This window comes from Oncorhynchus gorbuscha, linkage group LG13, assembly GCF_021184085.1.
Source record: "Oncorhynchus gorbuscha isolate QuinsamMale2020 ecotype Even-year linkage group LG13, OgorEven_v1.0, whole genome shotgun sequence".
In the NCBI taxonomy this organism is placed as follows: domain Eukaryota; kingdom Metazoa; phylum Chordata; class Actinopteri; order Salmoniformes; family Salmonidae; genus Oncorhynchus; species Oncorhynchus gorbuscha.
The window spans coordinates 59,289,061-59,305,878 of NC_060185.1; the positions used below are offsets into that span (position 1 = coordinate 59,289,061).

The window sequence follows — 16,818 nt, forward strand, 5'->3', positions numbered from 1 at the left end:
TTAGAAAATAGGCCATTGGCGATAAGTTGAGTGCTAATAACATGGGTAGAAAGAGAAAATAGGGGGTAGTAGTAGGGGATAGGAGATGCTGTGCTACTCTTGCCTTTGACACAGCAGTTGCCTGAGCATCCCACGGGACTGATTCCTTAATAACTAGATCTCTTTAGGGGACAGGAATGAGAAGGGCTTGTTATTTAACTAAAGGCCGGGGTGGCAGAGAGAAAAAGGTAATAGTTCTCTCAGTAAATCAGCACCTATTCATAAGTTACAGTTTACAGCACTGATGTAGCCTAAATTTATACAGGATGCCAATTTATTGTTCTGTAGATAACATACTAGGTTCGAATATGGAACAGATAATCAGTTACGACCTAGGTGTGAAATGTCTGTCACAATGCCATTTTACTGTCTGAGCATGTGCAGACCTAACCATGTATTGTGCATTTGCATACATTTTCCATCTTGGATACTGATGTCAACTGTTTGAAGGCTTGAGGTGTGGGTGTAGGCTTGAAATGCCTGCAACTTAGCAGAGTTGGCCCGCTTGCCTTAGACTTTATCACCTCCGTACCAGCGCAAAACAAGAATTATATGCTTTGTTGCAAGGAACAGTCCTTCAGCATTCTCAAAAGATTGTTGTGTGTTTGTGGGGGGGGGCTGATAATGAGAGTTGATATTCGAAAGCTATGAATAGAGGCAATGAATAACTAATACATGGCTTAGCACATAGCAACTTCTAAACAACAGCAGGTCAAAAGAGAGAAATTCTTGTAAAAATATAATATCTTCAGAGAAATTAGCCTTACCTCACCTGAGCCCACTACAACAGGGACAATTTTTAAAAAAATGCACATCAGAATGACTTTGCAAACTGAAGATCCCTCCTTTGCCACTCAAAGGAAGTAACAACCGATTTATAACAAGGGTAGTGCCTCACAGAAATGAGTCATGACAAAAACCTCACTGGGCAGATCAAAGACTGGAATGATACAATGGAGGAAGACAGGTTTGTGTCATCAATGTTGTGAGGCCCATTGTTTAGCAATAACCACGAAGAGTAAAGATTCAGAACGTTGAAATTAACATGTAAGTGAAGTTTTCCAAGCAAAGCACATGCTATATTTGTAGGTGTAAATCATATTAACGCCATCTTAACTGGCTGTATAATATATCCTTTACTACAGCCCTACTAATATCCAACTTGAAGAATGCATTTTCTGTACTAGAAATATTTAGCTAGGTAGCTGCCCATTGTTAACTGGTTGGATGGGCAGCAAAGCAGGTTGGTATTGCATTGCTAGCCAGCATTGAAGATCGACAAACAAAGCAAAAAAATGTATGGCGGCTAGATAACACTGCTTTCAACCTTACCTAGAAGGGTTACGATATGAATGGCTCATTCAAAAATAGTTAGCCAACTAGCAGTCTTTGGGTTGCTTGAATGTCGTCACATTCAAAATGCTCAACAGCTAGTAGCAACTTGATCCAGTTCTAGCCTCCAGAAATACACTGCAGTGGAAAATAAACAAAGCAAAAACTCGATAATGTTCTTGGCCTCTCCCCGGCAAAAAAAAAAAATCTTAGTCACCTGAAAGTAGTCAGGTTGACCGCAGTGCGTTTAGAGTTCAGCATATCAAAGAGAGGATCTCTCCAAACATCATCTTTGGTTTATCGTGATTCAACAAGTAGTCTCGGTTGACTGCAACTGTTCTTTTCTGCTCGTCTTAAGCCACACTCACTTGTTCGGCTTTTTCAAAAATAAATAGGTTTTAACTTTTATTTAACTAGGCAAGTCAGTTAAGAACAAATTCTTATTTACAATGATGGCATACCCAGGCCAAACCCTAACACGGACGACGCTGGGCCAAATGTGCGCCGCCCTATAGGAACTCCCAATCACTGCCGGTTGTGAGCCTGGAATCGAACCAGGGTCTGTATTTACTCCTCTAGCACTGAGATGCAGTGCCTTAGACCGCTGCACCACTCTGGAAAAAACACATGTAGGCTGCTGAGCTTGTCTGATGCTTTAAGCACCGCTATTCAATATTAAGACAAATTACTAAAGAGGGTGCCAGAGATCAATAGGCTAACCAGAAGATAAAAACCTGTTCCCGACCCTGCTGCTGCTAGTCTTCGCAGATTCTGCCATTAAGTCCCTGAAGTTGCTGATAATAGGCTACACCATGGGTCAGCAACCTTTTCAATATGGAGTGCCACGTTATCGTACCATTTCAACTGATCTGCGTGCCAGTTATGATTTTAATATGCACATTTGTGGCACAATTTAAAATGTATAATGAAGTCTTCATATCTCAAAATCAATGTCATGATAATCAAAATGATATCTAAATAAAAAAGATACAAATCTAAAAGTAGCTTCTATTGCAAATGTTTAAAAATTGCCTAAATAAAGCAAACAGAAGCCCACAGGTAGAAAATATCCTGGGAAAAAATGAATATCCTATAAAAATCACAAAGGCTAAGCATGGCTTATCTGTAACAAACTTGCAAAATTGTATCAAGTCTTAACTTGGTCCAGTGCAAAGCTGGTGCTAGCAAATTTGCAATACTGTATAAAAAAAAAAATTCTGGTCCCTCAAGGGTATCCTGTCCCAGTGAGCTCCAGACAGACATACACTGCTGTAAGCTATTTTGTGCAAGGGATAAGAAGTAATCAGGTAGGCCTATTTTATGATGTTTCCGTCTGATCAGAGCATGACATATTTTCCCCCTTTCATGCCGAGTGGTAATAAATTGGGAGAGAGCTTGAAAGATTACAATGAACTATTATCATTGTAAATGGATGTAAAAACAGAGACTTTGTTTACTTGCCGTTCGAGGTGAAGACAAATTAACTTTAAAAAGCTCCAGTGATGGCGAGTTAAGGCAAATCAGAAAGAGTATTAGATCCCCAAATAAGGCACATTTATAGGCCTACATTTGTGCGCAGGCCAGGTAGACTAGTCCTACTTCTATATGCGTAATCAGGTGTCCTTACTCACGATTGACAGGAGCGCTCCAAACAAAAGACAAATAATTAATTTGACAACACTTAAATGGAAATAAATAAAGCAAAACTTAGCGTAGCCTAGTTTGTGCGCTCTGCAAACAACGGGTCCACTCCTACAATAACAACGGTAAGACTATAGAAAACAAGGTTTTCTAGAAGTATTTAAGCAATTTAATGCGGCACTAAAATTAATGCATTTCAATGAGAAATTCCTTTTTCATTACCCTTTGTGGGTGGAGCCGAATCTGTTGCTAGCGTAGTAATTTTCCATAATTTTCGACATGGAGGATTTTAAACTCATTTCCTGAATTGACAAAACATTTCAACTGAATTCACCCCTAAGAGTATCCAAGAAGCATTGGGTCGGGTACCAAATAGGAGACTTTACTCCCAAGCTCATTTGGAGCCTATCAGTCCTGAAAGTTTGCTTTGCTGTGCTTCTTACGCCCTCTGACCTTGAGTGCGTACATACAGTGGGAAACTGATCTTGTGCCTTCAACTCCACTGCCCTCTCCACTCAATCAACAGGAAAACAAACTCAGCTCAATATAGCCTTTGGCAGACGGTGCTTCACCACAGCATGTTAATCTTGTGCTTACAAACCACTCCCCTGCCTACAGACATTAGATAATATCAAACATTACTTCAGGTTCTAACATTTCACTAATAAGGTTATACAATAATAAAAAAAAAAAACTTATTTATAAAATCGGTCTAGTTATCACATGACACGATATAGGAAAATGTTTCATTCAAGAACTGATAGAGATTCACAAGACAAGCAAAAACAGTTATGTAGAGGGGATAATTCATACTGGTGCACAAACTGCCTCAGGACTGTCCAATGTCCATCTAAGCTGCCAGGGATAGCGATGGAAAGGAGAGCCTAATCCAACACCAGGAGGAGAGCTCACCAAGCAGAGAAATCCCCTGGCCTGATGGACAGCTGGTTTAGGCTGTGGTAATCTGAACAGACACACATTCAGCAGGTTTAAAGGGCAGGACACCTCAACGCATCTGCTGCAAGCATCTGGTCACAAGATAGACCTAGGCCTCACTATGGGGTACAGGTCTATCTTGTGATGGGATTCTTACCGGACATAGGCATAGGCCGACCCAGGGGCTCCAAGAAGCCAAGTTATTCTAGCGTCCGCCTTTTTCTGTTTAGAGAACCTCTGGGGTTAGCCCAGTTCGTTTAATTCTGCTGCGAACACATCGGTTTCTGGCCTTTTGGACGTCCTGTCCTAGGCTCATCTGACCAGATTTGGTTATGCTTGGCCCGTTTGAGTCACAAAACAATTCTCTAGCAACAACAATCTCACATGGCAGGAGGCTGTGCACTCGAGTGACTTTATTTTCCTTTCCTGACATTCCCTCAAATGCTAAGGTACCATTACAAGCTTGCCTGCAGATAAAACTCATTAACTATCTGTCTGACATAGAAGTAATTGAAGACAGAGAGGAGATGACATTCAGTAACGTAGCAGGCAGTTAAACATTATGGTATTTATTTTAAAACAATAAAAAAAAGATTAGACCTAACTGTAATACAGTAGTTTGTAGAATCTAAGTCAATAGCACCAGCGTGGACATGGCCTAATTATAGCTCTCCATCAGAGCGTCACTGCTGCTGACCTTCAGATCCCACATATTTGCAGTACTTCACAATCTCAAGCTGGTGTTAGCTTTATTGAGGTGGGCCATTTTCATTCACCTTGGCATTGATTAATCCGAATAAAATGGAATTGCAGAGGACAACAATGCATTTTAATCACAATAGTATTGTTGGATGAGGGAGACTTGTGTTGCTTTCGCATTGCAAACTATTCTTAGAGATCATTCCATCATATTTCAGGCATCCACCATGCAATAAATAAGCTTGGTGTTTTTCTTTAGAGGCCGTGTCAGAAGTTAATCAGATGTCTAAAGAAAATAGCCAAATTAAAAACTCAATCACACATAGAAAAAAAAGCGTCAACCCAGAACAAGAAAAGCATAAAATTAGCATGCAACTGTGGCATCCTGTTGATGGTGACCACTGAATATGATTTAGCTAGTTAACATGCATTGCTAGATGAACCGTCAGCACCTTTGTGTGTGCATTTTATATACTTTTTTAAAATTCGGATAATCAAAATAAATAAACCGGTGTGGATTGTTCTCCAGCCATCCTCTCCTGATTCAGACTATACCAAATTCATGGCATCCTTGGTTCAATAGCTACTAACGAGAGAAAACCGAATATCCAATATAAAACAACCGAATGTCCAATATAAAACCTTAAAATTACCTACCAGCTCTCTAAAAAGTCGGGTAAACAATACTAAAGATGTTTTATAACGTATAACTAGTTTTATTCCTGTGGCTGTGTGGGTCTAAAATTTCAAGCAGCTAAAGGACAAACCTCACAGACAACCGTCATTCTATTCAACGTTCTGGTTTGCAAAGGAAAGAACATTTACACGGTTTTGTAGCTATTCATTTCAGGCTGTTTACATAACAATGTGTGTATTACAGTCTGATTAAGACTAGCCAATTCACTGTGTAACGTTTGCTAAATTGCAATAGAAAAATAAACTATTGAATAAGCATTTGTGAGAAACCGAAAATGCTAACTGCGGTCATGTCTAACATTCGTATTAGCTAACACGAAACCGAAATTAAACCAATCTTTGGCAGGACTAACCGTGGAAAGCTAGCTAGCTTTCTGGTTAGCATATACTAAATGATAGCAGGCTAACTGGCAGAAGCTGCTTTTCACCTAGTTAACGTTAGCTAGCATCAAATTCTTGGCAATGGGTTAAATTAAAACAAATGAACATCGCTAGTAGGCGTTTTAGCACATTCATACCCATCAGCCTGCGGACGTGACTCCAGAATAATGCAATTATTTAGTCAAACAAAAACACCTGTACAAATAATTAGGAAATGTTAGCATGCTAACAATGTTAGCTAAATTGGCGAGCAAATGTTGTGAGCCTTACCAGATTAAATCCAACAGGAACGGAGAGCGATGACCATCAATTATCGTTTTGAGTTTTTAATTGAGGTCTTAACGGACGACAAATTTGATCAAAATGAAACAGATATTAGCAAAACAAACAATTGATAACATAGCTAGCTATTTGAAAACAATTCGGTTCCCGTTTGTTGAAATTCAGATACCGTTTGTAGTTCGTTGCTATAACGTCTCAGCTCACACCCACAAGAGATGAAGCTGCCAAATTTTGTCCCCGCCTCTCCCATTGCTCGGGGTTGTATTAATTGGGCACCAAACTTAATCAAACATACTAAAACAGGGAGGGACTTTATGGAATTGTCCAATACAAATAGCTTATTTTCGTGTTCCGTCGGAAAATGTTTTAAACGTTTTTCTACGTTGTGTTTTAATGAATACCACCAGTAAAGCAAGCGGAAAACTTCCTCATCCATCCACATCGCATCTCACATCTCTAGAAGCAAGAATGTCAGATACAGTAGCAGTTTATTTACATTTACATTTACATTTACATTTAAGTCATTTAGCAGACGCTCTTATCCAGTTTATGATATAACATATGATATAATCGCTAGAAACATGTTGCCATTACATATTTTGAAGAGACAGTCACAGTGCAGACAGCTAGATGTTTCATTAGAAATGTTTTCAAGGTAAAATTACATAAATTAAAGTGGTTTACAAACAACCTTCCATGTGAATAAATACTCAAGTTATCACCTTGTCTATTACAATCGCAGCAGTTCACAAATCATGTTGATCAAATTAAAACGGCTTGAAAATAATGATTAAAACATACATAGCATGAACATGTTGGCTACTGCTCATTCCCCTTTTTGGTTAAATTATTTTACTTTTCAGACTGTTCGAACCTGAATATCGTGGATAAATTTATTCAAAATGATTTAAAATGTTCAAACAAAGATGACTTTATCTGATACGATGCATCTTGGATTTGAAATTTGGGACTGTCCATAATGATCGAAAAGAAAGAGTTTGTGCGCCATCTACTGGGAGAAATACTACAGATTGTTTTTGCTGTTGTGGCTGTTGCTCGACAACAAGGATGTGATGTGATAGCCAGAACAAGCTGTGGCTCAAAGCAGACAAATAAACGTTTTTAGTCAGACATTCACGTTTGCCGTATAGAGTTCAAATATCTAGCCAATGCATCTTCAATTGAATAACACTGCGTGTAAGGTGCTTGTCAGAACTGTAACGATTTTACACTTTCGTAAGTATAAACTGGTAGTAGTCATTGCTCTTGCTCGAGAGAACAAATTCTGGATGATTCGATACGTCATCGTCTCACTGGCTCGTTCTCTTGGAGAGCTTTCATTGGCTGTTGCTGATCGCCGTTCTCAAATCTTGCTGTTGCATATCTTACACTACAAGAGCATCGCTGATTTTGTGCGGGAAAAAGTCAAGCATGCTTGAAAATACCGGGATGTCTGTGACTGCTCAAAGACGGGATCGAAACTCTCAGATGGCGACTCTTTGAGCCGCTTACATTAAACGATCGACGATGACGGCCGAGCGTCCGAGTAGGAAACAACGTGTGCATTTTGTGTCTGATCTCAAAAACATGTCTGGGACTGTTAAATCGGCGACAAAATCGGGTAGTGTACAGCCAGCTTTTAGACAACCATCTTTCTATGACAAAATATATTCTTCATCAGTGTCTCTATCAGAGGTAAACGGCCAAACGTGTTTCATTTTTGTTGTTTTTGTTTTATTGGTGGCCACAGTATTACATGTAGTGTTTGTGATGCAGACATTTCTGCATTTCTCAAATCAAAATCAAATCACATATTATTGGTCCATACATATGTTTAGCAGATGTTATTGCGCAGGTGTAGTGAAATGCTTGTGTTTCTAGCTCCAACAAGTGCAGTAATATCTCACAATACACACAAATGTAAAAGTAAAAACATGGAATTAAGAAATATTAAGATGAGCAATGTTGGAGTATGGAGTATACATACATATATATATATATACCAGTCAAAAGTTTGGACAATCCTACTCATTACATCGTTTTTCTTTATTTTTACTATTTTCTACGTTGTAGAATAATATTGAAGACATCAAAACTATGAAATAACACATGGAATCATGTAGTAACCAAAAAAACAGCTTAATCTGGAATGCTTTTCCAACAGTCTTGAGGCAGTTCCCACATATGCTGAGCATTTGTTGGCTGCTTTACCATCACTCTGCGTTACAACTCGTCCCAAACCATCTCAATTTGGTTGAGGTCGGGGATTGTGGAGGCCAGGTCATCTGATGCAGCACGCCATCACTCTCCTTGTTGGTCAAATGGCCCTTGCATAGCCTGGAGGTGTGTTTGGCCATTGTCCTGTTGAAAAACAATTGATAGTCCAACTAAGCACAAACCAGATGGGATGGCGTATTGCTGCAGAATGCTGTGGTAGCCATGGTGGTTAAGTGTGCTTTGAATTCTAAATAAATCACAGTGTCACCAGAAAAGCACCTTCACACCTCCTCCATGCTTCACAGTGGGAACCACACATGCGGAGATCATCACCTACTCTGCATCTCACAAAGACACAGAGGTTGGAACCAAAAATCTCAAATTTGGACTCATCGGACCAAAGGACAGATTTTCACCAGTCTAATGTCTATTGCTTGTGTTTCTTGTCCCAAGCAAGTTTTTTATTATTGGTGTCTTTAGTGGTTTCTTTGCAGCAATTCGACCATGAATGACCCAAACTGCTACAGACATATCTATCCTACCCTGCCTTTCTAAGGTCTTCGAAAGCCAAGTCAACAGATCACCGACCATTTCGAATCCCACCATACCTTCTCCGCTATGCAATCCGTTTTCAGAGCTGGTCATGGTTGCACCTCAGCCACGCTCAAGGTCCTAAATGATATCTTAACCGCTATCAATAAGAAACAATATTGTGCAGCCGTATTCATTGACCTGGCCAAGGCTTTCGACTCTGTCAATCACCACATCCTCGTCGGCAGACACGACAGCCTTGGTTTCTCAAATGATTGCCTTGCCTGGTTCACCAACTACTTCCCTGATAGAGTTCAGTGTGTGGTTGCAATGCTGTGAAAAACAGAAGTGCTGTACTAGAGTACAAATGTATATTTTTTGCATGGTGACTCTTATTTTGAAAAAAAACTATCCACGATGAGTTGCCAGCATAATATCCTGCTGCTGGAAGACCGCTAATCCCATCCCAGTTCATTGGGGAGCACATAGCACCTTCAATGGATAGCCTAAAATATCAATCCATATGTTGTCTGAAAGCTCATAGATGTGTGGAGTGAAAATATATTGATTTAGTAATTGAGATAAAATATCAAGGAAACAATGAAAGGGCTGTTTTCAGACAGTTTTTTTTATTGCTGTGCTTGTTGATTCACACTCCTTGGAATATTTTGAATGTGTGCTTGGTGAGTCAGTCCAAACACAGATACTTAACATTTGTTACCGAATGAACATTTAAATAGCAAAACAGTAACACAATAAATTACACTAGAAAGTCTTAGAAGAATTCTCACAAAAAGAATACAACATTTGTATGTATATATTAAACAAGAGGAATGCACATTCTTTGAAGAAAATGTATATTGAGCATTCTGTTTGGTGAAATAAAAAGTAAACTGTCATTGTAGCAACGTATATCAATACCTTACAAAACAGGCACACCTTTTCAAAGGTCATCATTCAAAAAGTGTTGGATAATATCATGAACATGCTCTATAATTAACCACTTATGAAACAATTTCATGATTGAATGTCTTGATTCTTATGAGGGTTACAATGAGAGATTCCTTAAAATGTTTATTTTCCATAGGTAATGAAGACTTTCTTCTAAAAATTAAACATGTTGATGAACTCCAGTCTTTGTAGAATTACACCATAAGAAAACACCAGGACAAGGATACAAATGAGAGTAAATGGGAAACTTATAATACCATTGCTGTTTACAATTGTTCATATCAGGTACAGAAAATATATGTCTTACAAGATCTAAATGAACAGGTTGACTTTATATACTGCTCATAATAAACTACAACTTAATGATTGCATATGGGAATGGCATGGCACCAATGAAATCTATAATGACTACACATTGACCTGGGTGTGTTTTTCTTGTGTCCAATTTCTCTTCTTTGAATGGACTCAAATTTACAAAATGACTGACATACATTTGAGTGCTTGGTCTGAGTAATTAATAATTCCCTTCATCACATTCCCTACACATGTATACAGTATGCTGTGTTTAACACTTCTGGAAGCACAGCAAGATAGAGAAGTACCAGTATACAATAACAAGAATACCATGACCCCTTATTGTTACAAGACATCAACATACAATAGTCCTTGGAACAAACAGATGGTTCAAGGGCAAACATCTATCCAAAAAACATGGGCCAGATTCATCAAGGACCTTCCTCACAGCATTTCCTGCAATATCCTATTCCACTGGTAAACAGCCTTGAACGTTGGCATTGGAGAAATACTACCATTATTACAGTTGAAATGACTTAAGTGAGTAACAATAATTAGCCTGATGGCCAACTAAAACGGCACCAGCAAACTAGAAATCTCTTATATGCGTGATAAATCTCATTCCAAGACAAAGTACTGATTGCTCGGGGATTATGTCTTGTACTTCATAAAAACAGTCTTATTAATGGCGTTTTTTTTCCACTTTTCCCCCTTTGTGCTCATAATCCATGGTTTAAGCTTCATACACCCTGCTAAGAAAGAAGGGAAAATGTTGTTAAATACAGCCAAATATACAGTACATGATTACTTAGCTATATAGATTCCGATAACCATACTTTCCATAGCGGGAGAAGCTACACGGACACACCTGGTGCCCAAATTGATGACAGATGTCGCATTGTGAGAGTCGACGAATGGATTCGGTTCAGTCTGTTCAGTCAAATGTGTGTGTAATATATATATATATATATAAAAAACAAACTTTTTTTTTTAAGTAGCTAGACATTAATGCCAGTTTTTTTTGTGAGAAAATCACTACAATAAATGTGCCTTAGCCGTCACCCTGGCCTCTAGTACAAACTGTTCAGTCTATCCATATTACCGGAGCTTCATCTTATTTTTTGTATTTCTATGGCAGAGTCGCAGCTACAATTTATGGAAAACACTTGGAGATAATAGATGGCGAAGTGAAAGATAGTGGTTTTCCCTACCCATCTGTGGTGAAGTTCCCTAAATGCTTATGACAAATCCAGCTCCAGAACCAGCCATAGCCTAGCGAGCTTACTAATATTTTGAATATGCTGTAGCAACAGATATCATTAGCTAGGTAGATAAGGTTAGCATGTTAGCTAGCTACACTGACAGCTGTCAGTTAGTTATTGTTATTTCTCCACTCAATGTGGAAATCACCACAACGTTCCCACCCCCAATTCGTGAATATGTATTAAAAAACAGCCTGCATCATCCTTCGGAGGTAGAACCTAAACAAGAATTTCAGCTATAGGATAGAAATTACATCGAAATACAGACAGTAACTGCCCTCTGGTGGGGGCCATTCAAATCATGGAGTGGGATGACCTCTCACCTATGCTTATCCTTCCAGATCCGGAACCACTTGACCAGGTTTTTGGTACTCTGCAGTTTAGGGTGCAGACAGTACTCCTGACCTTTGAAGCGCGCCACGTTCTCCATGGTGACACTGAAGAACAAAAGGAGAGAGCGTAAGAGAAACCAGCTAATCCACATTACTGTATGAACAGGCTTTAAAAACAGCACTGGGTATACATGATCTCGGAGCCTGGCTAGATGAACCCATTGACATTCAGAGCAGCAGTTGGAGAGACTGTCTGTATGGCATTTGAGCCAGCCGTGACATGTGCTGTGTGTTGTGCCCAGAGCTCTGCAGGGGTTTTTCAAATCAATCTCTTATAGTTAGTCTGCTTCTTAATTAATTATTCACCTGCCCAGCCAACAGAGGCCTTGGATAATTTCTAACTCTTGGTTGGAGTTGGAGGCACTGCTGTGACAGTGGAGGTGGCCCCGCAGAATGTTAAATTCTGAGACGTGAGCCATGCCAGCCAACAGAGAGAAGGGGCACTGTTTCCGGAGCCCGCTGAGTCTCATTTTTCACTTAGGTCAGTGGCCAGCAGCCACTATTTTATGCAAATAGACCAGCTTTAACTGTTTGGTGTTCAACTAAAATGTATCACATTGGCCCCAGGATATAAGATCAGTTTAATGGTCCAAGGAGCCAACAAATCTTTGTTGGATGGACCCTAAGGCCTTTTGATAAAATCAAGAGCAATGTAATGTAATCCATGACAGCGGGACAAAAAAACATTTGAATTCATGGTTTGGGTTTTTCTGTTCATGGGAACACATCTATGCAATACCTCAAGTGAACTACAGATGGCGAAAGAGTATGTGATTATTATTTTTATTTTTTACAAAAGTAAGCACCACTTCCACTGAAAATTACTAAAACGTGAGATCAGCATCTATTTTGGAAAGGGAAAGCAACAGTATAGGGAAATTCAACTCCATTTTGAACCCTTAGAAAGTCACTCATATCTGAAGAGGTAAAGTCCATATTGGATGCCTATTGATTTCTCCCACCGGAGCAGCATCTGTTGTCAAACTGGGAAAGCTGTTCTGACTGTGGCATCTGGTGGAAATCACAAATTTCCTGGTTGCAAAAATTCTACACGGGTCGCTCAATTTCAGTTTGCGAGAGACAACAAGCACTGAATAGTGTAGGGAATCATTGTACCATCTAAATCTCAGTGAAATATATGTTTAATAACAATAAATATAGTTTTTACAACTCAACTTTCATTTTGGTCTACCGACTTCAAACAGATTTAAAAACAGCATTTTTTTGTTATCGGAAATTATATATTTCACAGTGATTTAGATGGTACAATGATTCCCTACACTATTCTGTGCTTGTTTTCTCACAAACTGGAGCGAAAAGTGTGGAATGTTCGCAACCACGAAATGACAGTGACTTCCACTAGACAACAGCTATAAAGTCCAGCAGGAGAAATCAATAGGCGAATATCACAACCAATCACAACACTGGCAGGTAAGTAATACTGTGAAACACTATCCTGCCACTATTAGTACTAGATATACACTATTCAAATTCCAAAAAATACTAAGTGTTACACCTTTAAGCTAATAGGTTCTCAAAATATCCATTCAGATTCCATATAAATATATGAAAAGGTCAATCAGCTGCTTTGATATATTATGAGATTAGAAAATTAGAGTGAATATTTATTAAAAAGTTTGTGCATTTGGTAAACAAACTGAATAGCACAAGGAGTGACTGACATCTGAGACAAGAGGACAAAAGCATTGTAGGAGAGAGAGAAAGCAGGATAGAAATGATTCACAGAAATGACTCACAATATCATCTTCTCTTGGCAGAAAGGATGTTTGGGTTTGATCTCCAGCTTTTGCACATCCTTGTAGCGAATCTTTGGCCCTTTTCTTGTGCACCTGCACTTGTAGGCTGTAAAAATGAAATAAAACAGACATTACAATAAAATAGAGGTCAAATGAACACGTCTGAACGTTTAACCATCAGTAGATCTATATTTTCTAATGAGAATAACGGATCAGTTATGACTTTCGACTTCACACAGTGTCAGGCGTAGTTCTTAACCTGTATGAAAAACGAACAAAGAGAACGAGAACGATTGAATAGGACTGTAATTGTAAAACATTCAACTTTATTGTTGTCTCCACTGTAAATCAAGGCTTGTGGATTCACACCGCCACTGGGGCTGTTTAACACGCATGCAGGTGGTCAGGTGAACCGCTGTAGCAGGCTCATGCTTACTTTGAAACGTGTGACCCACATCTTCAATGCTCCCTCATCAAAAGTCATCTCCAATTCCTCAACACCGGGCATTACAGTTCTCATCAACCACGCGAACCAAACAAATCAGATAAAGAGCAACGCATAAAATGCTAACAACCATCATTCATTTGGTGAAATGTAAAACCTTTAAAAGGATAACATTTCTACAACGTCGCCTGGCTTCAGACTGTGGCTGAGTGGTTAACGCAATAAAAACGAACAAAGCGACAATTGTACAAAACAAAAACAGTAATATAACTGTTATGAACAACAATAGCCTATACGGTTGCCAAAAGGGAGTAGATTTGGAGATTACAGGAGCATACATTACAGGAGCAATTCGGCTGCACAACGTTTTTTTTTTGTTGACTCATTACCATCAGATTAACATGTTTAACCGCTGAACACATACTATTTCCGATAAGTTTCAATTGGGTCTGGCTCCTTCACATAAGTTTTACATTGCTCAAATATAAATATATATTTACCTTCTGTGTGGAGGGAATATAAGGCAATAACTAACAAAAGCAACGCTGCTGTTGTACAACGATGCATCTCGTCTGCTGATAAGGAACCTCAAATTCGGACCTCCTGGCTGGATACCCCAACGAAACCTCACTCAATCGACACGATCTTGGTATTCGCCCTTTAATTTGAGGAGATGACAAGAGGAACAATGTTTGATTTCTATTCTTCCGAATACTCTTGAGTTTTCACCAACTCTGTAGGTCCAGAGAGCTCAGATTAGAAACGTCATTCAGACTTCACGCTGCTTGCCGTCTTTCCCAATATGTTGTTGAGCAGCAGCTTTTAAAAACCCTCTCTGTCCCATCTCATTACCATGCACAGCGAGCCAACGAATCAAACACTTGTACAAGGGATACATAAAAGAGAGGGTAATATAAGGGGAAGAACCCTAAAGGAGTGGAAGTTTAGATACCAGTTGATTAGAGTTACTATGCTGATTATCAAAGTTGCCTGGGACAGAGCGCAATTTACTCAAATATTCTAACAATGTAAGATCATTTGTGCATAGCCCAGACATTGCCTCTGATTTTCAAACATTTATATTCAGGCTATTCAGATTAATTGAATCTCCTGACTTCAGACCCTAGACATGGCATGATTGTGGGCACACGTCTTATAATCACAGTGGTGGTGAAATAAATATTACATTGGGACCATCTCCGGACCTTCTGGCAATTTAGGCACTTCAGAGGTATTGTTTAAGTTCTTGAGAATCAGACACTGACCCATCTGGAAGTAATATGATTGATGGAGGGGGACCTTTAAATAGAAATGGATGGGAATACATTTGTACTCAATTAATTGTCACCATTCTGTTTTCTTCCATAAGGTAAAACAATAGAGCGCTGTTGTATTTGAGAATCTATCAAAAACAAAATTATTGTTTTCAAAAGAGGATTTTAAAGTCAGCTCACTGAAGCCATGGTTCTTATAAAGTCCTAATGAAAAGTGACAGACTGTAGACGTGTTGGTAGATTGTGTCTTGGTTGTAATTATTATTATTGTTGTTATTATTTTTATATATGAATATTTTTTGAATCAAAGTTATTTGTAACATTTGTGGACGAACAATGTTAGTAGGGTGACATAAATGAATGCACCCATTGGTTCTTCGCAGATTACCATGCAGAGTAGTTCCTTGTAAAAGATAGTCATGAGGAGAACATTTTACCCCACCCATTCATGCTACAATAATTTTGGGAACAAAAAGCCTTCATCAGAATATACCCTTTTGCTCTTCAGCCAATCCTCTCATCCCATCTTTCATCACTCATACCAGCCTCCCTCTTTATTCTCTCAAAAGCTGTGTGGAAAGTAAAAAGTGAGCAAATGAAATGTGAAGCAAACCTTACGTCATCCTTTGCAATCATAATGTAACATTTGCCCCGTTTGACTTGATGCTTATCACAACGTGAAGACGTTGATGAAGATGGATTCCAATCAATTGGATAAGTCCAAATCAATTACAGTTGATGTTTGTTGACCTGGTTCATGCATCTCCAAAGAAGGTAGTGATATCTACTCCATCCATTCAGGATGGATTTGAAGGGAAAATGAGGTTGTAAGTCGGTGGGTTGTTATTCAGTTTGTTATCCCAAAAGTAAAAAATATCAAATACTACAGAACATTCAACAGAGCATCAGTTGAGCACTTTAGTTGATTAATCAAAATTATTTATGCTCCAAAAATAGCTGTGTTTACATTTATCGGTTACACAAGGTGCACAACTGTTTATGAAATTATAAACTCCCTATCTCATAGAAACACACCTGTATTGTGTCTGTGTGCTTTTAGTACACTTGGCAATGGCCTATCCCAGATCAAATTCACAGCCCTAAGTAAACTTTATCCCAAAGTCAAACATTTAGTTATATTCTCTGTCTTCCACTGGATGCGGTGTTGGGACTGATGGAGGGGCCCTGCCAGAGATAGCCTAAATGCAGCCCTTCGTCTGCCAAGAGACAGTCATGCCATGAAACCCAAACAGATCAGCCAAGCAACGGTTCAACGCTCTGGGCTCTCAGCAGCAGCAGCAGCAGCAGCAGCAGCAGCAGCAGCAGCAGCAGCAACACCACTAAATAAGGAGGTAACCCGCACACAGCATTGTCATATGATGTGTTTCAAATTGCACCCTATTCTTTACAGAGTGCACTACTTTTGACCAGAACCCAAGTAGCTCACTATATAGAGAATAGTGTACCCATTTGGGAGGCAGACAGTCTCTCTGACCTGGGGAGTTGGAAGGCAAGGCGGGGAGATATGGGGGGGATGGGTTCTGTCTCTCCAAACATTTGTTGTTCCAGTGAAGGCAACGATTTATCAAGCCTACACAGTCCATCTCGACCACAGACGCCTGCTTGCTGACCGCAAAAAAACATTGGTTCACATTGATCACTGACAGACTCCCCTGTCAGGCTTCCACT

General features: G+C 39.2%; 2 protein-coding genes across 5 annotated transcripts in view; both read right to left on the reverse strand.

The window, feature by feature from the left end:
- The window catches only part of LOC123993216 (protein FAM13B-like), an 85,829-nt gene extending 79,612 nt beyond the window's left edge, over nucleotides 1-6,217 (reverse strand). For all 3 annotated transcript variants that reach the window (XM_046295115.1, XM_046295116.1, XM_046295114.1), the window contains exon 1: nucleotides 5,995-6,217. The gene's annotated coding sequence lies outside the window, so the exon portion shown is untranslated. The remainder of the gene's footprint in view (nucleotides 1-5,994) is intronic.
- A 3,147-nt stretch (nucleotides 6,218-9,364) lies between these two features.
- On the reverse strand, nucleotides 9,365-14,669 carry LOC123993218 (C-X-C motif chemokine 14-like). 2 transcript variants are annotated; one of them, XM_046295119.1, is made up of 4 exons: nucleotides 14,356-14,669; nucleotides 13,411-13,516; nucleotides 11,585-11,698; nucleotides 9,365-10,748 (listed from the first exon to the last, which is right to left on the reverse strand). In XM_046295119.1, exons 1-4 carry the CDS (start codon nucleotides 14,420-14,422, stop codon nucleotides 10,733-10,735), a joined length of 303 nt encoding a protein of 100 aa, XP_046151075.1. In that variant the 5' UTR covers nucleotides 14,423-14,669; the 3' UTR covers nucleotides 9,365-10,732. The 2 variants fall into 2 exon arrangements, with proteins under 2 accessions (XP_046151075.1, XP_046151074.1); XM_046295118.1 differs by having other exon boundaries at nucleotides 9,365-10,751.
- Nucleotides 14,670-16,818: the final 2,149 nt, after the last annotated feature.

Excerpts from the sequence above, each read along its gene's own strand:
- LOC123993218 (XM_046295118.1), bottom strand. The coding sequence starts at position 14,422 with ATGCATCGTTGTACAACAGCAGCGTTGCTTTTGTTAGTTATTGCCTTA. Across the intron at positions 13,517-14,355 it reads ATATTCCCTCCACACAGAAG|CCTACAAGTGCAGGTGCACA; the intron begins GTAAATATATAT and ends TCATTTTTACAG. Across the intron at positions 11,699-13,410 it reads TGCCAAGAGAAGATGATATT|TGTCACCATGGAGAACGTGG; the intron begins GTGAGTCATTTC and ends TTTGTTCTTCAG.